Source organism: Nuphar pumila, chromosome 14 (assembly GCF_984573655.1).
Source record: "Nuphar pumila chromosome 14, dmNupPumi1.hap1.1, whole genome shotgun sequence".
Classification (NCBI taxonomy): Eukaryota; Viridiplantae; Streptophyta; class Magnoliopsida; order Nymphaeales; family Nymphaeaceae; genus Nuphar; species Nuphar pumila.
Window position 1 is genome coordinate 36,827,926 of NC_143262.1, and position 27,461 is coordinate 36,855,386.

At 37.9% G+C, this 27,461-nt stretch overlaps 1 protein-coding gene across 1 annotated transcript in view; it reads right to left on the minus strand.

Annotated features, from left to right (window-relative positions):
- Positions 1 to 769: 769 nt before the first annotated feature.
- Positions 770 to 27,461, minus strand: part of LOC149816766 (DNA-directed RNA polymerases IV and V subunit 2-like) — a 93,931-nt gene continuing 67,239 nt past the window's right edge. The window contains exons 6-8 of the mRNA XM_089987701.1: positions 3,416 to 4,345; positions 1,694 to 1,965; positions 770 to 1,453 (exon numbers count right to left, since the gene is read on the minus strand). Coding sequence (XP_089843827.1) covers positions 955 to 1,453; positions 1,694 to 1,965; positions 3,416 to 4,345 — 1,701 coding nt within the window. The 3' untranslated portion in view covers positions 770 to 954. The remainder of the gene's footprint in view (positions 1,454 to 1,693; positions 1,966 to 3,415; positions 4,346 to 27,461) is intronic.

Below are 27,461 nucleotides of genomic sequence, written 5' to 3' on the forward strand. Positions count from 1 at the left end.
CTACACAGCAGGAACATGAAAGGAAAAAGAGGGAAGAGGAACTGATTAAAAAAAACAAGTTTTCCTAGTAGTTATTCCACCATAACACCCCCCCCCCCCAAAAAAAACAAAGCACTAAGAATCCTTTAACAGCAATGCTACGTCTTTATGTTCTTTCTCGATGTGAAACAGGGAGATGACCAATATTGACAAAACTGTACAAGAGGGAAGGGATATACAAAAAACTACACAATATCCTCCGAGGTGCAGTCCCAATCAGCAGGTCTGATACCCTACCTCACATCACTCTGCTTCGTCTTTCAGGAGTAGCAGAGTGCAGACCTCTAGAGCCGGGTTGTGCTCCAGAATAAAGATATGGTTCTTGAAGGTTTTGATTGAGCTGAACCCAGGGTCAAGAGCTCTCCACCTCTCCACGGCGGCTCTAATCCATCCACGCCATGTTCCATTATGAGTTGCCACCATGATTCCCCCTTGGTGGCCCCCCAGACTTCTCCCCTATTCAAGTGCCCTCTCGAGCATCCAAATCTCTGAGAAGATTAAAGCAAAGACCTCTTGGTGCACAGCAGAAGCAATAAACTCGCCCGAGTGCTTCATCTTATGTTAACCCCAAAGAATGAGAAAGAGCAGCAATTGAATAGACAACTCTCTCAAGGAGCAAAAACGAAATCTATACAACCAGGAGTTTTCATGAAGATGGGCGATCCAGTACCAGATCCGCAAGTTGTTACAAAGAAGCACACAATCATTATGGCCATTAATCTTGTCACGATTTGAGGAAAAAGAGCAGATAAAAAGGGATACAAAGGTTCACATGAACATAACAATACCTGGAATCTGTGACTACTAGATTTACAAAAACCGGCTTGTTGTTGGCCATGGTATAATAAAAGCAGTTGAACAGTCAGAATATTTACAGCCGCACCTATGAAATCAAAATTGATGTGATATCTCAAGTCAAGACAGCTCTGTTTTAAACTTGAGACATATTCCCATGCTAAAAAGCTCCTGGTAGAGCAATTTAGCTCCATAAGGTACACTAATTTTTACAATATGTTCGATGGACCGACAAAATGGACAATAAGGCCCATGTACTTTTCGATCTGTCGTGCTGCGCAGTACGACATTGGCAACCCTCGAACATTTCTGGCAGATGAACATCTGCGAGAAATCACTTAAGAAAAACAGGCGCTCCTGAAGGTTTGCCGCTGCTCCATGCGCAAGCAGGCAGTCTCTCTCCATCTCACCAAACTTGACCCCTCCATATCGTTTTCGGTCAGCTACTGGTTGCCGAGTCAGTGGATGCACAGGCCCAGTATTTCTGAATTTTACCTTATCTTCAGCCATATGAACCAGTCTTTGATAAAACGTTGGGCCAATAAAAATCATACTTTTCAGTCCTTCACCTGTTCTCCCATTATAGACTCTCTCAGTTCCCCATCTCGAATAGCCAAGGCTGTATTGCAATCCTTATCAATTTGTGAAAGTACACATTACAGGAAAAAACAAAGATCTTCATGAAAGCTTGGCCCTTTGATATTGGTGTCTGTTCAACTAATCTCTGACCTTATATTTCATGTTTCCGATCTAGTTTAATTATGTTAAAGTGAAACTGAAAACTAAAATACCATATAATTTACTAATGACGAGAAAAAAATTTAAGACAATGAGAAGTTATAGTATCAAGATCCTCTACCTGTGAAGCTGGTTGGTGATATCATCAAAGGATGCAGCAGCAAATGGTGTTGCATATTTCATGGGACCACTACAAGAAATTCCCTTCCCCAAAGCACACTCAAGCAACTGGCCGGGAGTTTGCCTTGTTGGAAAAGCATGAGGATTTATCACTATATCTGGAACTATACCTTGACGAGTAAATGGAAAGTTCTCTTGAGAGTCCAAGAAACCAACTACTCCTTTCTGGCCATGCATACTAGAAAACTTATCTCCAAGACATGGTGATCGAACCTGAGAATGATAAAGATAAAATTCCTTCAGCATTTAAACACCCCATTAACTTTTTTGCAAGCTGCTGAAATAATCAGAATAGAGATAAACTAGCGTTGCTAACTATATCGCAACTCAAACAAATCATTCCAGTCATGCAAAATATATATATATATGGGTTAATGTCAGCCATCCTCATGAGTAAGAAAACCCTAGTGAAAAAATGCAATATTATATATATATAGAGAGAGAGAGAGATGTGTAGCTTCTAGACCATTTATCTCCCAAACCCCTTTAGAAAACATACTGGCATGTGTTTTTTGTGCTTTATTTAGTATAAAACATATATTAGTTTAAGCATTTTTTACGTTAAGATATGTTTTTAGCTCAATGAAAAAATCAATGGTATATATTGCACCAAAACTTGATTAACAAAAACTCAATAATTTTTGTTAAATTAATTTGACCCAAAGCATGTTTTTTAGTAAAAAAGCAATGATAAACACATCTAGATGATTGGATTAAACAAAAAACTTGTGCAATTATATTTATATATATATAGGTTAATATTGGCCACTAATGAAGGTACAAAACTAACGAGCTAGAAATCATAGGTGCAAGTTGTATAGACTCAATCTAACCACATAGATGTGTTCAGCATGGTTTGTTTACTAAGGATCATGCCTTGGATAGTGCTTTTCTGATGTAAAAATGTGATATTTTGAGTTATGAAATTTTGGCACATTGTGGGCCGTTGATTTTTGGAACCCTTTAAAAACCTAATTACTTATAATCACATGATTCAAAATAAGTTTCTTACTAAACAAACCATGTAGATCACATTCGTAACATTTGATCTATAAAAAATTGGAAATTTTGGAAGAAAAAAGTGATTTCTAATCATTAGTTTCATACCTTCATTAGTAGCCAATAATTACCTACACACACACACACACACACACACACACACACACACACACACACACACACACACACACACACAAATGAAGGCATGGAACTACTGAGCTGGAAATCATAGGTGTAAGTTGAACCACCACACAGATGTGTTCAGCATGGTTTGCACACACACAAGGGGCCATCGTGCATGTGTTGATTCTGTGACACCTGTATTTTGGTAAGGCACGCCTGGTATCATGGTATGAGTCAACAGTGTCAGTTGTAGTAAACAGCAATGACCATTCTTGTGTGTTTTCTGGGCCTGGTCAACAGCGATAGTCATTTTTTTATTTTGGTTTAATGTTTATAAACATTATCATGTACGGGATGCAAACGGTTCGGATCCAAAACAGCTAAATACATGGGGATTCAGATCGGAATCAGATCTGGAACAGCCAAAAAAATTTGTAAAACCACCATACTGGATCTGACCCATTTGCATCCCTATTAGTATGTGCTAGTGTGTGGATGTCCATGCATGAACATATATATATAGATAGAGAGAGAGACCAACCTGCCTAAGAGACACAACAGAAAAATTCTTTCCTTCATCATTCGCAGACAACAGGACTCTCTGGACCTTACCCTTCTCTGTATGCTTCAGTTTAACACTGTGATCTGCTCCTGATTCTGCAACCTTACCAATGACCACATCACCAGCTTGCAAGTTGGCACCAATAAATGGGAATCCATCATCATCAAGGCTGTCCACCCTACCATATCCACTGAGTGGTTTTCCAAAATCCACCTTTTCTTTTATTTTGAAACGCTTCCCTGTCTCCTTCACAACATCAACTTCAGATTTATAACTTCTGAAATGCTCAGTCCTGAACATGCCACGCTGTAATGAAGTTTGATTCAATACCAAGGAGTCTTCTTGATTGTAACCAAGATGAACATTAACAGCCACAATTGCATTCTGCCCATTGAAGTATTCTGATTTACCGAGGCAATCAGAAATCATAGTTTTGAAAAGAGGTTTCTGAGGGTAGTAAAGTTGGTGAGAAAGGGTATCAACCCTGATACTAGGGTTTGTCGTACAAAACCCTATGGCCTGCTGAGAGTGTTTCTCAGATTGATAAAGGACACGCCTGGCAAAATTGTGGTTTGCAAATGGAATAATTCCACAGCTTAGCCCCAACAAGAAAGATAGGTCAAGCTCACAATGTGTATACTTTGGTGCAGGATGGCCTTTGCTATCAGGCTGAAGATTTTCAAACCCCCATGCAGTTCGACAGTCCTCTTCTTCTTCAACCCCAATGAGTTCTACAACTTTCTCCTCAAGAAGACATTGGAATGAATAGTTTCTGCCTCTGAGTTTCTCTATCTTTTCCATAGACACGCAGAGTTCATTGTTCTCCACAATTAGAAGGGGCCGCAAAATCCTGCCAGCATCAGAAAAAATGCGTACTTCCATCTGTTGCTCATCTCTTTTAATCTCCACCTGAAAAGAACATGATAAATTTTGGTAGGAACCAAGAAGATATTTCAGCATTTCATTTAATATGAGAATGAAACATGAATACACGTGTTTCTTTGAGAAGAGTCAATTCAGTACTTCCATTAATACTCTTTATTCTTATAGATGGATCGTGGGCAGTGATGGACAAAATTTTAGATCTGTTATAAAACTTTTTTAATACAGCCACCAGCTTCTAGACTACTTATCTCTTGTGCCATCCCAAACCCCTTAAAAAATGTATTTACATGTGTCTTTTGCTTAATCTAAATCCATAAATGTGATCTCTATGCCTTATTTAGTAGAAAACATGCATTAGTTTAAACATTTTTCATGTTTAGATGTGCTTTTGGCTCAACAAAAAAGTCAAAGGCTCATACTACACCAAAAACTTGATTAACTAAAAATCAAGAATTTTTTCTTAAATTGATTTGATCCAAAGCATGTTTCTTAGTGAATACACAATGATAAACACATCTACAAATTTAGATTAAGCAGAAAATACATGTGGGTTGGAAGCTACACATTTCTCTATATGGGCTTATCTACATCTAAACTAGTCATGTTTAGCATTAGATGCATTCAACTGATTGAAATGACAAAAATACCCTTAAAAGCATTGGCATTTTTTAAGATGTTGGTAAAATGAGTCTTTTAATTTAGAGGGAAATATTTTGAATTTGAATAAAAGTAACATTTTTTACAACAACAACTACGCCTTCATCCCAAAACAATTGGGATCGGCGATATGAACAAAAAAAGAAAATCATTTTGGGTCTTCCACATGAATCCTTCTCCTCCAATCATTTCTATCCAATGTCAGGTCCTCGATGAGGTTCAAAGCATTCATATCCTTTCCTATCATCTCCATCCAAGTCTTCCTAGGCCTACCCCGACCTCTTTTAACTAATATATTTTCTCATTTCTCCATTCTTCTAACTGGAGCATCATTAGGCCTTCGCCGAATATGTCCAAACCACCGTAAATGATTCTCTCACATCTTATTTTCAATGAGTGCAACGCCTACCTTCTTACGTATCTCCTCGTTCTGAATCTTATCTTTTATTGTATTTTCACGCATCCATCTAAGCATACACATCTCAGCTACACTCATTTTTCGAATATGATGTCTCTTGGCAGCCCAACATTCCGTACCATATAGTAAAGTGGGCCTAATAGTCGTCCTAAAACTTTCCATTTCATCCACCCAACCTTTATCCTATGATTTACATCTCCATCAATTTCTCCATACTTTTGAATAATAGATCACAAATATTTGAAACAATCATCCACCGGTATTTCTTGCTCACCAAGCTTCACTACACTCCCATCACTACTTCGTTGCTTACTAAACCGACATTCCATATATTCTGTCTTACTCTTACTCAACTTAAAACCTCTTGCTTCCAATGTCTGTCTCCATAATTCTAACTTAGCATTAACCACAGCTCTAGACTCATCAATCAAAACAATATCATCAGCAAACAACATACACCACGACACATTTTCTTGAATTGATCTCGTAAGCTCATCCATCACTATAGCAAATAGGAAAGGGCTTAAAGCAGATCCTTGAGATCCTTGATGTAACCCAACCGTTATAGGAGAATTGGTTGTCACCCCTCCACAAGTGCGGACATTGGTTACTACTCCTTCATACATATCTTTAATTATACTAATGTACTTGAGAGAAACACCTTTCTTCATCATTGTCTACCAGAGAACGTCCCTAGGTACACTATCGTATGCCTTCTCCAAATCAATAAAAACCATATGCAAATCTTTGTTCCTCTCTCTATATCTCTCAATAAGTTGTCTAAGAAGACGTATAGCTTCCATAGTTGATCTTCCAGAAATAAAACCAAATTGATTCTCCGATATCATGACAACCTTCCTCAACCTAGACTAAATCACCCTCTCCCAAAGTTTCACAGTATGACTCATGAGTTTTATACCACGATAGTTTGTACAATCTTGTATATCACCCTTATTCTTATATAGAGGCACCCAAGTACTCTTTATCCACTCATTAGGCATCATATTTGTTCGTCAATTCTTGTTAAAAAGATTTGTCAACCATTTTAAACCTTTCTCTCCCAAGCATTTCCAAGCCTCGATAGGTATACCATCTGGGCCAACTACCCTTCATGATTTCGTTTTCTTCAAAGCCTCTGCAATTTCTTTCTTTTGAATCTTGTGCATGAAGTCACGATTCATCACATGAAAAGGAATGGAGAAGTCTCCAAGATCCTGAGCATGACTTCTATTAAATAGCTTATCAAAATAATATTTCCATATGTCCTTAATCTCCTCATCTTTGACTAAAACCCTTTGCATTTCATCTTTGATACATCTAACCATACCCAAATCCCTCGATTTCCTATCTCTCATCTTTGCAAGCCTATAAATATCCTTCTCGCCCTCTTTGGTATCCAACTTGTCATAAACCTCCTTATATACCTTATCCCTCGCATTTTGAACTACTTTTTTAGCTTTCTTCTTTGCTATCATATACTTAGATTTTTATAACACTCTCTTTTAACCTTAATAGCTAATTTGGCATCCTCGTTCCACCATGATGTATCCTTACCTAGCGGTTCACCGCCTTTAGACTCACCCAATACCTCCTTAGCCACATTTCTCGTGCAACCCGCTATCTTATTCCACATTGATTCCGAATCATCCTCGAGACACCAATCAGCTTCCTTAACTACCTGCTCTACAAACATTCCTTGTTTAGCTCATTTCAGTGCCCACCACTTAATTCTAGCATTTATCCTATGTCTATCCATTTTGCGGCATTGCCTAATTCTAAGATCTAAAATTAAGACTCTATGTTGTGTAGCTACACTTTCTCCCGGTATAACCTTACAATCGATGCAACAATCCCTATCTCTCTTTCTAAGTAGGAAAAAAATCTATCTGACTCGTATTAACCCCACTTTTAAATGTTACTGGGTGAGACTCCCTCTTCCTAAACCAAGTGTTTGCTAAGATCATATCATAGGACAAACCAAAATCTAAAATCCTTTCTCCACTTTCGTTTCTTTCTCCTATACCATAACCTTCATGGATACTCTCAAATCCATCCCTACTAATGCCTACATGTCCATTAAGGTCACCGTCGATGAAAAGATTTTCTCCATAAGATATCCCCTATACTACTCCATCTAAATCTTCCCAAAATTGATGCTTAATGGAATCATCTAAACCTACTTGAGGTGCATAAACACTAATAATATTTGTACCTAATACTAATTTAATAAGTAAAATCCTATCACCCTTCCTACAGACCTCAACTACATTATCTATAAACTCACAACTCATAACAATCCCTACTCCATTCCTATTCCTATTTATTCTTGTATACTATGTCACATGGGTGTGGGTGCGGGGATGCGGCACTTCCAAAAAACCCGGTTGCGGGGGTGCGGCAGGGGCAAAAATGTAAATATATATATATATATATATATATATATATATATATATATATATATATATATATATATATATATATATATATATATATAATTTTGAAGTTTTAACCGTTTAACATTTAACAGTTAACATTGTCATAATATCATTCATCATGCATGCAGTATATCATTATCAATCAAATAAGTAAATGCTCCCACCTCTGTTTTCCTCATTTTTTGCTCACGTTGATCCTGCAAGCCGAATACCAAATATAGCTTCAATGGAACAAATAAACAGACCCCATAAAGCGAATACCAAATATAGCTCAATGGAACAAATAAACATATCCTATAAGCCAAATACCAGATATAGTTCTCAATGCAACAAATAAACACATTACTATAAGCCGATTACCAAAAATAGCTCAATGGAACAAATAAACAAAGCGGTCAAAACTCTAAACAAATTCAACATCCCATAATATAACCAGCAACTCACCACATGCACCCCACATTCATAAAAGAGCTAAGCATAAAGCTTGAATATTAAATAATCAAAGAAAGAACATACGAAAAGAGGAGAAGGAGGGGGGAGGGAAGGGGATGAGTTTTTACTTCATAGTAGCAGGTCTGCAACTGCACTGAACGCAATGGCTAGCAGTAATGGCATAGCTCCCGTTTGCGACAATCAATCCGACATCGGAAGCGTATCTCGAAAACCCAGAAGTACAAGCTACATTCAATCCAAACCCCAAAATTTTCACCGAGAGAATACACAGAAAGGACTATACTCTGAAGAAAAACGAGAAAGAAATCGAGGAAAACGAAACGAGAGCGACTGGAACCTGCAAAGGGGACGGTGAGGATGTCTCCAGGGGCGATGGCAGGGGAGCCCATTGCATTGACAGCCATGAGGTCGGAGAGGGTGGTGTTGTACCTGGCAGCGATGGTCGAGAGTGTGTCGGGAGGCTCGACGACGTAGGACAAGTAGACGGTGGTGAGGCCGTTATCGGAGGAGTTGAAGCAGGCGTAGGGGAGGAGGATCTTAAGGGGTTGGCCGAGGTCGATGAGGGCGGTGGCGGAGATGCCCCTCACCTGTTGAAAACAGAGGGAGAGAGAGGGGGGGCTCGGTCCCTCCCCTGCTGACCCAACAAGAGAGCGAGAGGGTGCAGGTGGGGCTCGGCCCCTCCCCTGCCGACACAAGAAGACAGCGAGAGAGGGTACGTACCTACGAAAGGAGAGGAGGAGCCTAGGAGGTGGAGCGGGGGCGTCGGTAGGAGAGAGCTCGAGCTCAGGAGGAGAGGAGAGTTTAGGGGAAAAAAAAAATTTGCCCTAATCCTCATTTTCATCGGGGAAATTTTTTTTTAACGCCAAAAAGTGGACAAAATGATCTTGGGTGCGTTGACCGCACCCGGTGCCCAACCGCACGCGCACCCGCGTCGCGTCAACGCGGGTGCGGCACTTGTTTTGCCGAGTCCTTGTGACTTAGCTTGTATACCAAATAAAAGTAACATTTTTTACCATAAAAAATAATTGTTCTTTAAAAAATGCCATTGCTTTTAAGAGTATTTAGGTTATTTTCCTGAGTTGAATGCATCTAATATTAAACACAAGTAGTCTAATTGTAAGGAAACCTTATATATATATATATATATAGAGAGAGAGAGAGAGAGTGAGAGGAAGTGTTTCTGAGCAGACCTAGGTAAATGTGTTTCTTCAAAGATGTTCACTAAATCACCAAAAATGGACACTCAAAAGAGTTCCACCAAAATAACAAATGAACGCACAAAGAATCACAAATGGGTTCACTCACAAACACCCACTAAAAGGGTAAGAACAAGGGATAAAATAATAATTTCATTTATCACAACTCATGCAAGAAGCATACAAATGAGAAGGGGGTTCAACCCTATTTATATACAAAATGGAGACTCCAAAAGAGACGTTGGGAGAGATCCCAACTGCTCCAACTAGAGCCGTTGGGTACTCTACAATGTCTCTTGACTTTAGTCAACATTGTTGACTTTTAACTAAAAGAAAAAGAAAAAAAGTAAACTAAAAACTAACCTAGTTAGGTATAAACCTAGTTACTATATATATATACACATTTTTAACACTTTCCCTCAAACGTACGGTTGGATAACCAAAAGTTTGTGCAAGAGAAAGTGAATTCTATGAGCAACGATAGGTTTGGTGAAGAAGTCCGCTAATTGATATTTTGAAGATAGGAAAGATCGATAGTGCCATGTAGGTATTCCTCTCGTACTCAGTGACAGTTCATCTCAATATGTTTAGTTCATTCGTGGAAGGTCCGGTTGCTGGCAATGTAAATGAAATTTTTGTTGTCACAATACAATTGTGATGCTCCTTTACTCTGAACGCCCATATCAGCCAACAATCTCCTTTGCCAAACCACTTCAATAGTTGTTGTAGTCATGGCCCTGTATTCTGCTTCAGTTGAAGAGAAAAAAGACTTTATGATGCTTCTTACACTGCCATGAAATCAATGACCTAAAAACACACAAAAACCAACGGTTCAGTGTCGGTTGTTTGGATCACCCCCGCAATCAGCATCAGTATAAGCAATTAAATCTAAGGATGAAGACACAGACCAGAAAAGTCTTCAAAAAATAGAAGTTTTGATATATCTAATAATATGCAATATTGCTCACATATGGACAGTGGTGGAAGCATGTTGAAACTGGCTCATTGTGTGAACTGCATGCACAATGTCAGGTCTCATAATTGAGAGATAAGACAATGCCCCGATAAATTGTTTGCATTGTGTTGGATTTTCAAGTGGTTCCATATCATCAATCTTCATTTTGACATTGACAACTTCGGGAGTGTCAACCTTGACCTGGCAACAATATCTAAAGCAAATTTAGATTGAGTCGGTATATAACTTCTAGAAAAATAAGCAACTTCTATACCAAGAAAATATTTTAAAAACCCCAAATCAGTCATTTCAAAATGTATTTTCAAAAGCCTTATAATGTGTTCAACTCTCTATTTATCACTTCTCGTGATGATCATATCGTCTACATAGAGGAGAATGATAATAATACATGCATCAAAAATCTTAACAAACAAAACTATGTTAGTCATACAAGACTGAAATCCAACATCAAACATAACTCGACTAAACTTGTCATATCAAGCCTTTAGTGCTTGCTTAAGGTCATACAGGGCCTTATCTAAACAAAGAGCCTTTTCTTTAGAAATAATTATACTAGGCGATGTTTTCATATAGACTTCTTCAACCAAGTTTTCATTAAAAAATGCATTCTTAACATCTATTTGATATGTAGGCTACCTCTTTACAGAGGCAAGGTCTACTAAGGTCCTAACTGTGGTCATCCCAGCAATTGGTGCAAAGGTTTCCTCATAATCTATTTCATAATCTTGAGAATATCCCTTAGCAACTAATCTGGCTTTGTGTCTTCCATCACTCTTAGTTTTAACCTTATATACCCATCGGTAACCTAATATCTTGGATTGTCTAAGTATTTGCCTTTTCTAAGGCATCTAATTCTACTTTCATGTCTTCTACCCATTCAGATTTTATTTGCTTTAGCATAATTGTAGGGTTCTATATAGGAAATTATTAATGCAATGTAGGCTTGATATTTAGGTGAAAAGGACTTATAGGACACAAATTTGTCAGGAGGTTTTAAAAATCTAGATGACCTAGTTTGTATTTCTATATGATTTTCATCATTAGTGTATTTTTCAAGAGCACGTGGATGTTCAGAATTACAACGCTTGGAATATTGGATACAACCTCGATCCTTATGAGATTGTTCTTCACTCATATCATGAAATTCTTCTTCACTAACCTCCTAATCTTCATCACAGTCACCAATCTTTGGAATTAGATCTAATAAAAAAGAATACTCAGTTATTTTCTTAGTTTTCTCAATTTCAAAAAAACTTTCTTTTTCTAAGACGCATTCCTTAAAATATATAGCCTTTTATTTTTAACGTCAAAACATCTATAGCCTTTTTTATTATTTTCAAAACCTAAAAAGACACAAGGAATAGCACGGGAAGAGAGTTTGTCATTTTTATCTGTAAAAACAAAACATTTACACCCAAAAACTATTAATCTAGAATAATCTAGGAGTTGTTTTAAAAGTTCTTCAATAGGAGATAAGAAGTTGATGGCATTCTGTTAATAAGATAAATCGAAGTTAATGTGGCTTCAACCCAAAATTCTTTAGGTACTTGGTTTGTAATAAGCAAAGTTCTTGTTTCTATAATATGTCTAAGCCTTCTTTCAATTAAACCATTTTGTTGAGGGGTGCAAGGACAAGATTTTTGATGTGCGATACCATGTAGTCCTTAAATTCTTTTGATAAAAAACGCTCCCCCTGAATCAGTGCAAAAGATGAAAATGTCATTCTTGAATTGATTTTTAACAAAATTATGAAATATTTGAAAATGTGAGAAAACTTCATACTTGTGTTTAAGAAAATAAATCCAAGTGTGTCTTACAAAATCATCCACAAAAATTATATACACAAAACCACCGTTAGATATAACAGGTATTGGGCCCCAAACGTCCGAATATATTAACTTAAGTGGTCGAGAAGAAACACAGGTTCTTTCTTGAAATGGTAATCTCTTCATTTTGCCAAGAATACAATTTTTACATGTAAAGTTTTCATAATTACAAAAAAAAGCATTTTTAAAAAAAATCGAATCTTAGATATACTAGGGTAGCCCATGGTTGCCAGTTGAGGAAGCAGGAGCGGGAAGCAATACGAGAAGCGGGAGTGGGAAGCGAGGCACTTTCAAAATTTTAGGAAGCGGGAAGCGTGGGACCACTTAGGAGCGATTCGAAAATCGTCTCGTAAGCGACCTAGGAAGCGAACCGGAAGTGACGTAGGAAGAGAGGGGGAAGCGAAAAAAATAAAAATAAAGATAAAAAATACAAAATACAAAAAAAATGAAAAAAAATGGGAGAAGCGAGGGGAAGCGCAGGGAAGTGAGGGGGAAGTGCGCTTCCCATTTAAAAGTGGCGCTTCCCCGCACGCTTCGGAAGCGCGGCGTTTTGCGCTTCCCTTTTTACTTAGGCAGTTCCGGTAACTCTAGGGTAGCCAAATCTCTTAGGGCATAAATCCAAATCTAATTTCTGAACATTGCAACAAAATGTATTCTTGGGTATTTTCAAACAATCCATATAGTACAAGCCTCCTTCTTTATGGCCTTCCCCAATCAACTTCTCTGATTAGCGATTCTGCACTCGACAACCACGAGAGGAGAAGGAAACATTACACTCATGGTCAGATAATTGAGAAACAGATAAAAGATTTAAATTTAATTTAAGAATATATCTAATTTTTAGAATAGAAAATCGTTTTGAGTTTTGAGAAATGTTTTGAAAATTTTCTATTATTTTTATATCGAGAGATGTTCCATCAGTAGTAAACACATCTGATCCACTTGAGTTATGATATTCGGATAACATATCATCATTGGGTGTCATATGAAAAGAGGCACCTGAGTCAAGAAGCGAAAGAGATTTAGTGGGATCGGAGAAGCCAAAGGATGAGACCGCGGCTCCAGTTGATGAGGATGCTCCTTTGAGTAGAGGTTGAAGAGCCTCCAATAATTTTGTCAAAGACAAGTTTCCAATGGATGGATCTTGTGTGATTTTTATGTCACTTGACTCTTGTGGAGATCCAACATAAGCAACCTTCTTCTCATAGGGTTTCTTCAATTTAGGACAATATGTTTTCAATGTCCCAGTTCACAACAATAGTAGCAAATAACCTTCTTTCTCTCATAGTCATTGCCTTGCTTTCCATAATGTTCATCCATCTCATACTGTGATGGTTTGAAGGAAAGGCATTTACGGCTAGAACTGAGTCATCAGTCTTAGAGATTTGCTTTTTAAGCCTATTTTCTTCCATAGTTCTTCTATAATGTCTTTTATTGAAGGAACTTTCCCGCGATGAAGAATAGCGGATTTAGTAAATTCAAAATTCGATCTCAAACCATTGATAAATTGATAAATTGGTAAAAATGCTCCACGTTTATTTGACTTTAGTAGAGTTTTATATCTTCAAGACAGTGCCACTTTGGTTCAATAATAGTCAACTTTTCCCATAGTTCGAACAATCCATTATAGTATTCTCTAATACTCTTGTCTCCTTGAGTCATATTTCGTATATTGTCTTGCAAGTTACAGACACGTGCAATATCTTCATAAGTGGTCATTGCCCTATTTTTCAAACCCACTGTAAGAGGCACCTTTTTTTCACCTTCTACTTTGGTAGGGATTAGTTTGGATTTCGAAACGATCTCATCCACTAGTCCCCACAACCCTTTCTCTCCCATAGGAGGTGCTTCATAATTGAAACCCATGTTACATAGTTTGAATCATTGAGCTTAATGGGTTTTATGGTGATATTTTCATTGTCATTCATTTTTCCAAGAGCAAAAACAAAAAAAAAGAATAGAAAGGAGAAAAAGAAGAGAGAAAAGAACAAGAGCAAAGATGAAAGCCATGAGCATTCCTATAATATCGCGTATTTTCACACTTAGTTAAATTTGAAGATTTTGGAAAATTGGCTAAGTCTGGAAGAAAAACCGTTTGGGGCTCGGTTTTTAGACTGATGTCTTTGAGTCTGAGCTTGGCCCAGGTCCCATTGACAAGGTCGTAACAAGCCAATTGAAGCGACATAAAGAGTTTTAATTTTGACCTTAAATTCAAGCGAAATTCAAGTTATTTTCGGGTAAAATTCAGAATTTGATATTTGTGTAATATGTCGTTGGATGCGTCTCAGAATTCTGAGTGCAACGATAGTTTACTTTTCTGAATTTGAGTTTCGGTTGCCCGAAAATCACATTTTTTCAAAAATTGAGCAGTTTGTCGAACTAGATCCAACGTTGGATCGGATTGGATCCAATGCTTATGATCGGAATTATTATGGATTTGGATCTTATTTAAGGCCCATTTTAATCTGGATTTAATCCAAATCTTGATCCAATTTTGTTTTGGGTATGGGTTTGAATTTTGGATTCGGATCCAGACCCAAATCCATGTCCAATAAAAATGTAGTTGTAAATTTAGTTTAAAGCTTTAAATTATAGCTAAATGGAGTTAAAAAGACTCCTAAGGTAATTAAACCATCTTTGGAAATTCAAAATTATGTAATTAATTATTAAATAATTAATATTTATTTATTTATTTAAATTATATTAATTCCAAAAAATTATTTTAGGGTTGAGTAGGACTTCTTAAAAGAGTCTTTATTCTGACCTAAGAGAGGTTAAGAGAGAGTTTTAAAAGAATTGAAATGTTTTAGAAAAGTCAACATAGAGGGGTTGGAAAATTTTTTGAAACTTGAGAACGAGTTTCAAAAATTTGGAAACTCTCCTTCTCCAACCCATTTAGAGAGGGCCTGAAGAAAGGGGGGGGGGGGGGGGGGGTCACCTCCCTCTCACTCTATTTAAGAGAAAAAAAAGGGGAAAGGAAAGAAAGAAAAGAGAAAGAGAAGAAAAGAGAGGAAGAAGAAGAGGGAGGAGTTTCTTCTCCAGCCCATCCGGTCTCTTCCACCATTGTTTCTCATTATTTTTCAATTTTTGCAAAGGTACGGGTCTCTTCTTTTGAATCCAAGTGAGAAATCGAATGTCGGTTCGATTCCATGCAATCACTTGGATGGAAAATCCATGAAAAAAACGTTTAGGTGTTTGTTTTCGCAAAAACCCATAGAGGATGATTTATGAATCTTCTTCCATGGCTGTAATTTTTTATTCTATTGTCTTTTTCATGAAATAAAAATTATGTATATGTTATAACTGAATTTTTATTGATGTAGGAGTGGTTCTTGTAGAACCCTCCTTGATGAATATCGATTTCTATGGATGGATCATGATATGGACTGAGTAAAACAAAACAAAACAAAATGCACGTTGTATGCTTGTATTTTTCAGAAAATGTGTGTAAAAGTGTGCCTATTGAAAACTGGATGTAATAATATGCATATGCAATGTGCATATGTGTATGCATATGCATGAGTATGAGTATGCACATCCAAATGAAAACTCAGAATGCACGTTTGTGATTCGGTATATAGTAATGAAGTTGAGTAGGTATGAGTGTGTGCCATATAAGTTTGTATTTAGGTTTGGGCACTTTTGAATGCTAAGTCTGTTTTCTTTTGTTTTGTACATTTATTATTAGTTTTTTTTTATCACAGGCAGCCCAGCCGAGTTGTGCTCGACTGGGAAAGACCCACCTCTGTCAGGCCCAGCCAGTCGGTTGGGGAAGGCAGGTCCGGCAGCACCTGTCAGGTGCTGACAGACTCCTCTTGGCCCAGCCGATTGGCTAGGCAGGTGTTTTCAAAAGAAAAAAATATATATTTTGTTCAGAGTTGCAGCTGGGCAGCCTGGCAGCCCAGCCGAGTGGCTCGGCTGGGCAGGCTTTGGCCCTGTCAGACTCAGCCCAGCCAACTGGCTGGGCTGGTACCGGCCAGGCAGCCAGCCTATACAGTTCAAAAAAAAATAAAAATAAAAACAGAAGTTAAAGGCATTAAAAAAGAAAATCGATTTTGAACTAGGTCATACAACTAATAAAAGATATTAAATAATTGTTGAAAGTCATAAGATGCAGGACTCCATGGTTGGCTGTGGAAATGTTTATTATCATGGAATAATTTTTCCATGTTTCGCAAGAGCTGTCTCAATTTGATTATTGGATTCATGCTTAGTCTTTAAGATTTTGGGTTTTCCAAACAACATATTAAAGCTCTCATTAGTTACAATTGTTTTTTTATGTGAATTATATGTGTCATAATAGCAGGTTCTTGATGCTTGTTCAGCATCAGGCAACAAAGCCATTCAGATGGCTGCACTTATGGGAAAAAAAGGGGGATTTTAAAGTCGTTTCTTAAAAACAGAATTATTGGGTGGTCGAGTCAGACCTTGCCCGGGCAGCACCCGCCGAGGTGGGTTTTACAAAAAAAAATTAATTTTTTTGTTGATGGGCTGTCCAACCCTGACAGCACGTACACAGGCCCGGGTTGGGCCTGTGCATGAGCTGTCAGGTCCAGCCGATGGGTTCGTCTGGGTTGGCTCGGCTAGCCCGGGCTGGCAGGGATTCGCCAGGCCCAGTCCAGCCCTTGGGCAGGACTGGGACAGGCCTGGTCAGTCAAGCATAGACCCAGCCAACCAAGGTCGGCTGGGCTTGTTTGGGACCCCAGCCGACTAGGTGGCTGGGTGTGACCCCCTTTTGAAAAAAAAAGAAAAGAATATATATATATATATATATATATATATATATATATATATATATATATCAAACTCAGTGGGTGTGTTTTAACCCCAGGAGTTGAATCAAACATGTAAACAGATTTTTCCTTGATCTTGTTATGAAAGCATGCACTTTGATTTTTATCTACATGATGAGCATAATCTTTCATGTGCCCTGGTGGGACATGGCATGCTTATCTATTATGCCATATGCCAAGTACAAAGTTTGTGCATAGTGCATGAGTATACATGAGATTTACACGAGCAGGCATGTATGGAGCTGTGTGGGTGTTCACATGTATCATTAACAAGAAAACAGGCTTTGACATGAATATGATGACCACTCCAAGAAAAGCATGCAATTGACTTGAATATGTGCATTAAATGAAAGCGTGCACTTGTCATTGGCATATGAATTGAGTAAATATCCTTGTTTCATGCGCATAGTGAAAATTTACATGATATGAATGTGTGCAGCCATGTAATTAAATTTTCAGATTTTAGGTTATGTACATATATGTTGATGTTAATACAACATGCTTAATTATTATGCTTTATAAAGTTTGTTTCAAATGCATGTGCATACATAAAATTGATGTGTGTTGCGCATTGTACCCAAATGCATGAGTGTTCACTTGTTCACTTGTTCAAACAAAGGTGATTCGTTATTGAAAGCATGTTTATGGAATGGTTTCATAAAAGCACATGTACTTACACGTTGAGCACATGCATATGAATGTTATATTTCATGCACATTGCTAATTGGTATATATGAATGTGCATTTAGAGGCATGTTGACATCATTGCATATAAGCACGTTATTATGATTTATGCATATGGTGCGTCGATGATCAAAATGAATCATCGTGCGTCAGGTGGGCCTCGAGCATTGGTTTGCTCCCCTTTTATTTATTTATATGCATCGCAAAAATCACATTAATGTTATTGCACTGTATTGCATTGTTTTATGCTTTTCTGCGAGTAGTGGTCACGTGATGGTTCTCGCTGGAGAATATGCGAGTTTTTGCCTTTGTTTACATGCTGAATTGCAAATTAAAGAAGTGCGATCATAATAATCAAATAAAAATAATAATAATAATAATATACGTTCTAAGATCTCTCGTCGAAAGAATGGGAATCTTAGAGTTTCAGTTTTGAGGGACCACGAGAATAAAAAAAAATTGTGTGCACTATTGATTACCCCTGAACCCGATATTGACGTTCTTTCTCCTGACCACGGTTTTAGGGAGAGTCCACCACTTTATGTGAGGGTGGTATGTAGACACAGCTGTTGTTTTTGTATACCAAGAAAAATGATACTTATGGACGGGTGGTCCCTGGTGTCCCCGACATTAGATGAGTAGTCTAATGTTGCGAAGGTTGTTTCGGTCGAAGGATAAGTTTGAAACCCAGTAATAAAATACAAATTGTGTGTTAAGCTACCCTGAGAACCTAACTTGATATCGAAAAATTTTACTCGTTTGGTGTATCCGTGGGTAACGGTAATAAAAAGAGGAACTTAAATTGTGTGCATTTAATAGGGGCATGCATATGAAAAAAAAAACTCTTAACAAAAGATAATAATTTAATCATGCATTGTACTGAAGACATACATATTCCTGTTATGCATTAGATCATGCATGTTTACCTGTTTCATTATCTGTTAAATATTGGTGAATGCATAATGTTGTTCCTTAATGCATGTTAAATGATTGTATTGCTTAAATTATGATCTCTGTTATTTATTAAATATTCTCTCATGCTTAATAATTGTCTCTATTGCATGAATGTTTAATCGAATTATGAATTTGTCATAATTGCATACCTCTAAGTTATTGCATGAATCTTATTTGTATTGTTTATGCTCATTTATTTAATTAGAGGGATTCGTAAACAAAATTCCTCGAATTTCTGACACCCCTACTTTTGTGATTTTCACAACCGCAGGAGATCAGTGAAGCGACTCGTTTCTAGGAGAGTTATGAGTGTTACACGTTTGTTAGACAGCTTTACAGATGGACAGTGTGGCTCTGTTTTTATTTACTTTTTCCTTACATTTAATTGTCTATACACTCTGATTTCTAATACAATTGTCTTATGTCTATTATTTCTTAATTAATAAAATATGGTTTGCTATAGTTTGGATGATAAGTGTAAGATCTCTAGTGGTTTGTTGGTTATCCAATGAGAAGTGAAACTGTAAAGGCCCCGAGTCTCTGAGAAGCTTTTTGCAATGGTTTAAAAAAAAATCGCATTTTTTAAGGAGTATGAGTTGGGATCGTTATAGGTTTGGTATTAGAGACACTACAAAATCTTACACTTTTATCATCTTTTTAGCATTAAGTTTTTAAATTTTGGTGAGTCATGTCATGAAGTGTCAGCAAGTCGTGTCTCGTGCTTCAGAGCAGTCTCCTTCGTTGGTAAGGCTATTTAATACTTTAAGTTAAAGCATGTGAAATTCTTATAAATGATTGCATTTATAGTTTAATTCTCATTTTGTGTGAATTAATATCCTTGGTGTGACTATATGAATATATTTGTTCGGGATCAATCCTAAGGGGGTAGGATCGATCAAGGTATAACTTTTTCAATTTTAGGTTTTACATGTATACATATACTTATTCAGTATGTTCTAATTTCACTGACGAAATTCTTTCAAGGGGGAGGGATGTAATATCTCGTATTTTCACACTTAGTTAAATTTGAAGATTTTTGAAAATTTGGCTAAGTCTAGAAGAAAAATCGTTTGGGGCTCAGATTTTAGACTGATGTCTTTGAGTCTAGGCTTGGCCCAGGTCCCATCGATAGGGTCGTAACGAGCTAATCGAAGCGAGATAAAGAGTTTTAATTTCGACTTCTAAATTTAAGCGAAATTCAAGAAAAAATCAGGTTATTTTTTAGAGAAATTCGAAATTTGATATTCGTGTAATATGTCGTTCGATGCGTCTCAAAATTCTAAGCGCAACAATAATTTACTTTTCTGAATTTGAGTTACGATTGGCCCGGAAATCACATTTTTCAAAAATTGAGCAATTTGTGGAACTGAATACGGAGTTGCATCAGATTGGATCCAATGCTTATGATCTGAATTATTATGGATGTGAATATTATTTAAGACCCATTTTAATCTGGATTTAATCCAAATCTTGATCCAATTTCGTTGTGGGTATGGGTTTGGATTTTGGATTCAAATCTAGACCCAAATCCATATCCAATAAAAATGTAGTTGTAAATTTAGTTTAAAGCTTTAAATTATAGCTAGATGGAGTTAAAAAGACTCCTAAGGTAATTAAACCAACTTTGGAAATTCGAAATTATTTAGTTAATTATTAAATAATTAATATTTATTTAATTAAATTATATTAATTCCAAAATTTTATTTTAGGGCTGAGTAGGACTTCTTAAAAGAGTCCTTGTTCCTACATAAGAGAGGTTAAGAAAGAGTTTTAAAATAATTGGAAAGTTTTACAAAAGTCTACGTAGAGGGGTTGGAAAATTTTTGGAAACTTGAGAAGGGAGATTCAAAAATTTGGAAACTCTCCTTCTCCAGCCCATTTAGAGAAGGCTGGAGAAGGAGGGGTGTCACCTCCCTCTCACTCTATTTAAGAGAAAAAAAAGGAGAAAGGAAAGAAAGAAAAGAGAAAAAGAGAGGAGAGGAAGGAAGAGAAGAAAAGAGAGGAAGAAGGAGAGGGAGGAGCTTCTTCTCCAGCCCATCCGGTCTCTTCCACCATTGTTTCTCATTATTTTTCAATTTTTGCAAAGGTACGGGTCTCTTCTTTTGAATCCAAGTGAGAAATCGAATGTCGGTTCGATTCTATGCAATCACTTAGATGGAAAATCCATGAAAAAACGTTTAGGTGTTTGTTTTCGCAAAAACCCATAGAGGTGGCTGTATTTTTTTATTCTATCATCCTTTCCATGAAATAAAAATTCTGTATATGTTATAACTGAATTTTTATTGATGTAGGAGTGGTTCTTGTAGACCCTCTTTGATGAATATTGATTTCTATGGATGGATCATGATATGGACGAGTATAGGCATAAAAATATGCGTTGAAATCATGTTGTATGCTTGTATTTTTCAGAAAACGTGTGTAAAAGTGTGCCTATTGAAAACTGGATGTAATAATATGCATATGCAATGTACGCAAAACTATGCACATCCAAATGAAAACTCAGAATGCACGTTTGTGACTCGGTATACAGTAATGAAGTTGAGTAGGTATGAGTGTGTGCCATATAAGTTTGTATTTCGGTTTGGGCACTTTTGAATGCTAAGTCTGTTTTCTTTTGTTTTGTACATTTATTATTAGTTTTTTTTATCACAAACTGGGAAAGACCTGCCTCTGTCAGGCCCAGCTAGTCGGCTGGGGAAGGCAGGTCTGGCAGCGCCTGTCAGGTGCTGACAGACTCCTCTTGGCCCAGCCGATTGGCTGGGCAGGCGTTTTCAAAAGAAAAAAAAAATAGATTTTGTTCGAGTTGCAGCAGGGCAGCCTGTGTATAACTGTTTAGTTATACATTGTCGGTCCCAAGCCCGGATAAAGGAGGAGGGTTGCGCTAAGCCAGTGATAGCCAGCATAAAAACTTAGTCATACCCTATGAATATGAACCAATATGAGAATTTCGTTGGGGCGTTCCCTACTGAGCGACGCGCTGTACTCTATAGGCCTGGAGGCAGTGATAAATGGGCAAGGGTTGCTAGGTCGGCGCCCAAAAGCAACGCATCACACCGGCGCCCGAGTATGGTGTCAAATAGGCAAGGGTTCCCTCACTTTGTTGGACGGGTGAGGGTAAAGAAGATAGTTCAAGACCATAAAATTAGGTTAGCCACTTGAAACATAGGGTCTTTAAATGGTAAGTTGGTAGAGTTAGTAGATGTTATGTGCAGGAGAAAATTTGATATTTTATGTCTACAAGAGACCAAATGGGTAGGTGAGAAAGCAAAAGTGATAGAACCTTGGGGATATAAGATTTGGTATACAGGAATAAATAGGAATAGGAATGGAGTAAGGATTGTTATTAGTCGTGAGTTTATAGATAATGTAGTTGAGGTCCGTAGGAAGGGTGATAGGATTTTACTTATTAAATTAGTATTAGGTACGGATATTATTAGTGTCTATGCACCTCAAGTAGGTTTAGATGATTCCATTAAGCGTCAATTTTGGGAAGATTTAGATGGAGTAGTACAAGGGATATCTTATGGAGAAAAGCTTTTCATAGACGGTGACCTTAATGGACATGTAGGCATTAGTATGAATGGATTTGAGAGTATCCATGGAAGCTATGGTATAGGAAAAAGAAACAAAAGTGGAGAAAGGATTTTAGATTTCGGTTTGTCCTATGATATGATCTTAGCCAACACTTGGTTTAGGAAGAAGGAGTCTCACCTATTAACATTTAAAAGTGGGGTTAATACGAGTCAGATAGATTTTTTCCTACTTAGAAAGAGAGATAGGGGTTGTTGCATCGATTGTAAGGTTATACCGAGAGAAAGTGTAGCTACACAACATAGAGTCTTAATTTTAGATCTTAGATTTAGAAAATACCACAAAAGGGATAGACATAGGATAGATCCTAGAATTAAGTGGTGGGCACTGAAAGGAGCTAAACAAGGAATGTTTGTAGAGCAGGTAGTTAAGGAAGTTGATTGGTGTCTCGAGGAGGATTCAGAATCAATGTGGAATAAGATAGCGGGTTGCACGAGAAATGTGGCTAAGGAGGTATTGGGTGAGTCTAAAGACGGTGAACCGCTAGGTAAGGATACATCATGGTGGAACGAGGATGTCAAATTAGCCATTAAGGTTAAAAGAGAGTGTTATAGAAAACCTAATTAAGAGTGAAAATGAGAATTTGGAGAAGTATATGATAGCAAAGAAGGAAGCTAAAAAAGTAGTTTGAAACGCGAGGGATAAGGTATATAAGGAGGTTTATGACAAGTTGGATACCAAAGAGGGCGAGAAGGATATTTATAGGCTTGCAAAGATGAGAGATAAGAAATCGAGGGATCTGGGTATGGTTAGATGTATCAAAGATGAAACGCAAAGGGTTTTAGTCAAAGATGAGGAGATTAAGGACATATGGAAATATTATTTTGATAAGCTATTTAATAGAAGTCATGCTCAGGATCTTGGAGACTTCTTCATTCTTTTTCATGAGATGAATCATGACTTCATGCGCAAGATTCAAAAGAAAAAAATTGCAGAGGCTTTGAAGAAAATGAAATCAAGAAAGGCAGTTGGCCCAGATGGTATACCTACCGAGGCTTGGAAATGCTTGGGTGAGAAAGGTTTAGAATGGTTGACAAATCTTTTTAACAAGATTTGGTGGACAAATAAGATGACTAATGAGTGGAGGAAGAGTACTTTGGTGCCTCTATATAAGAATAAGGGTGATATACAAGATTACACAAATTATTGTGGTATAAAACTCATGAGTCATACTATGAAACTTTGGGAGAAGGTGATTGAGTATAGGTTGAAGAAGGTTGTCATGATATAGGAGAGTCAATTTGGTTTTATGCCTAAAAGATCAACTATGGAAGCTATACATCTTCTTAGACAACTTATTGAGAGAAATAGAGAGAGGAACAAAGATTTGCATATAGTTTTTATTGATTTGGAGAAGGCATACGATAGAGTACCTAGGGATGTTCTCTGATGGACAATGATGAAGAAAGGTGTTTCTCTCAAGTACATTAGTATAATTAAAGATATGTACGAAGGAGTAGTAACCAATGTCCGCACTTGTGGAGGGGTGACAACCAATTTTCCTATAATGGTTGGGTTACATCAAGGATCTGCTTTAAGCCCTTTTCTATTTGCTACAGTGATGGATAAGCTTACGAGATCAATTCAAGAAAATGTATCGTGGTGTATGTTGTTTGCTGATGATATTGTTTTGATTAATGAGTCTAGAGCTGGGGTTAATGTTAAGTTAGAATTATGGAGGCAGACATTGGAAGCAAGAGGTTTTAAGTTGAGTAAGAGTAAGACAGAATCTATGGAATGTTGGTTTAGTAAGCAACGAAGTAGTGATGGGAGTGTAGTGAATCTTGGTGAGCAAGAAATACCGGTGGATGACTCTTTCAAATATTTGGGATCTATCATTCAAAAGGATGGAGAAGTTGATGGAGATGTAAGTCATAGGATAAAGGTTGGGTGGATGAAATGGAAAAGTGCAACTGGAGTGTTGTGCGATCGTAGAATGCCATTGCGGTTGAAGGAAAAGTTTTATAAGACGACAATTAGGCCCGCTTTACTATATGGTACGAAATGTTGGGCTGCCAAGAGACATCATATTCAAAAAATGAGTGTAGCTGAGATGCGTATGCTTCGATGGATGCGTGGAAATACAATAAAAGATGAGATTCGAAAAGAAGAGATACGTAAGAAGGTAGGTGTTGCATCCATTGAAAATAAGATGAGAGAGAATCATTTACGGTGGTTTGGACATGATGCAGGGCCGGATGGACCCAGGTTCATACAACGTGACTCACGTAGGGGACTGGATTTGCACTCTGGGAATCGGATCCAAGCAGTGGATCAAATTCCCATATTGGTTCCAAAACATGGAGGGGAGGTTCCGCTGTGTACCAGTGTCAGGCAAGCATAGAGAGTACGGGTCTAACAGCTCCAAATCCAACATCATGCCCCAGATCCGCTACCCGGATCCAGCCAAAGTCTTTAAAACCCCTCTAGGGGTTTGTGCGCAGGCAGAGAATATTAAAAAAAAAAAAAAACCGCTCTTCATTTTCTGAATTGTTCTTTTCAGTCGTGTCCTTTCCTTTCATTATTCATTTGTTTTCATTGTTAGTTACTTTGATCTACAGTTGTTGCATTGCTCATTGAGATTTAGATTGAAATAAAATACAAACCTATCCTTTACGGTGGGTATTATTATTCCTCCTGCATAACACATAACCGTGAGGGTCGTGCCTTCATCAGCCATCGTCAAACGCAGAGGTCACTCCTCCCTCTCCACTGCATCAGGACATATTCAGTGAAGGCCTAATGATGCTCCAGTTAGAAGGATGGAGAAATGGAGAGGTTGGGGTAGGCCTAAAAAGACTTGGATGGAGATGATAGGAAAGGATATGAATGCTTTGAACCTCACCGACGACATGACATTGGATAGAAATAATTGGAGGAGAAGGATTCATGTGGAAGACCCAGAATGATTTTCTTATTTGGTTCATATCACCTACCCCAATTATTTTGGGATGTAGTAGTAGTTGTTGTAGTAGTTGTTGTAGTAGTAGTAGTGGTGGTGGTAGTAGTGGTGGTGGTAGTAGTAGTAGTAGTAGTTGTTGTTAGAAAATCGATTTTGAACTAGGTCATACAACTAATAAAAGATGAATATTAAATAATTGTTGAAAGTCATAAGATGCAGGACTCCATGGTTGGTTGTGGAAATGTTTATTATCATGGAATAATGCTCCACTGCATCAGGACATATTCAGTGAAGGCCTAATGATGCTCCAGTTAGAAGGATGGAGAAATGGAGAGGTTGGGGTAGGCCTAGGAAGACTTGGATGGAGATGATAGGAAAGGATATGAATGCTTTGAACCTCACCGAGGACATGGCGTTGGATAGAAATGATTGGAGGAAAAGGATTCATGTGGAAGACCCAAAATGAATTTCTTTTTTGGTTCATATCGCTGACCCCAATTGTTTTGGGATGAAGGCGTAGTTGTTGTTGTTGTTGTTGTTGAAAGAGCTGTCTCAATTTGATTATCGGATTCATGCTTAGTCTTTAAGATTTTGGGTTTTCCAAACAACATATTAAAGCTCTCATTAGTTACAATTGTTTTTTTATGTGAATTATGTGTCATAATAGCAGGTTCTTGATGTTTATTCAGCATCAGGCAACAAAGCCATTCAGATGGCTGCACTTATGGAAAAAAAAGGGGGAATTTTAAAGTTGTTTCTTAAAAACAGAATTATTGGGTGGTCTGGTCAGACCTGGCCCAGGCAGCACCCAATCAGGTGTTGGTAGGCCTGGTTACCAGGTCTGTCGGGCCTCATAGGCCCAGCCGAGGTGGGTTTTACAAGAAAAAAAAAATTTTGTTGATGGGCTGTCCAACCCTGACAGACGTACACAGGCCCGGGCTGGGCCTGTGCATGAGCTGTCAGGCCCAGCCAATGGGCTCGGCTAGCCCTGGCTGGCAGGGATTGGCCAGACCCAGTCCAGCCCTTGGGCAGGACTAGGATAGGCCTGGTCTGTCAAGCATAGACCCAGTCAACCAAGGTCGGCTGGGCCTGTTTGGGACCCCAGCCGACTAGGTGACTGCGTGTGACCCCCTTTTGAAAAAAAAAGAAAAGAACATATATATAAATCAAACTCAGTGGGTGTGTTTTAACCACAGGAGTTGAATCAAACATGTAAACAGATTTTTCCTTGATCTTGTTATGAAAGCATGCACTTTGATTTTTATCTACATGATGAGCTTTCATGTGACCCTGGTGGGATGTGACATGCTTATCTATTATGCTTGAAAGAATCTGAATAGGGCTTCAAGATGAAAGAATCTGAATAGGGCTTCAAGATAGTGCGCCTTCAAGCTTTGGAGAATAGCCTTCAATCTGAAAATACAAAATAAAGAGAAGAGAGGAGAGGGGGAGAAGAGGAGGATGCCAAATGGAAAGTAGGGCACGTTAAAAGTATCGTGACCCTCTCTTAATAAGATATATATAGGATCTAACACTACTGAACAAAATACATGAAAAATATACAGGATTACAAGTATGCCACCGCCCAAGCATGGGGAAAGCATATGCTCGGATATGGATCCAATATCGGATCCATATCCGATACAAATACAATTCTAACATCCCCCCTCAAGTTGTGCATGAGTTTTCATCATGCCCAACTTGTTCTTCAAATGCCAAAACTGTGATCCAGTGAGTCCTTTGGTGAAAAGATCAACAACTTGTTCAGAAGTATGTATATATGCAGGGGAGATTTCCTCATCTTCTATTTTCTGACGAATGAAATGTTGATCAATCTCAATGTGCTTGGTACGACTGTGAAGTATGGGATTGAATGAAATTTTAATGGCACTTTGATTGTCAACCAGCATGGAAGATTGAGCAATAGGAAGAGATAATTCCCCAAGGAGGTGACGAAGCCAAGTAGCATCGGCAGTGCCAGCAGCCATGGCCCTATATTCAGCTTCTGTGCTGGATTTTGCAATGGCGCGTTGTCTGCGACTACTCCAACAGACAAGATTAGAATTGAGAAAGACACAATAGCCAGAAACAGATCGGCGTTCATCAAGATCGCTTCCCCAATCAGCATCAGTGTAAGTAGAGATAATATGACCATCCACAGTAGGAGACATGCGTTTATAAGTAAGTCCATCGCCAATAGTCCCCTTGAGATAACGTAAGATACGCTTGACAGCTTCCATATGAGTGTCTGTGGG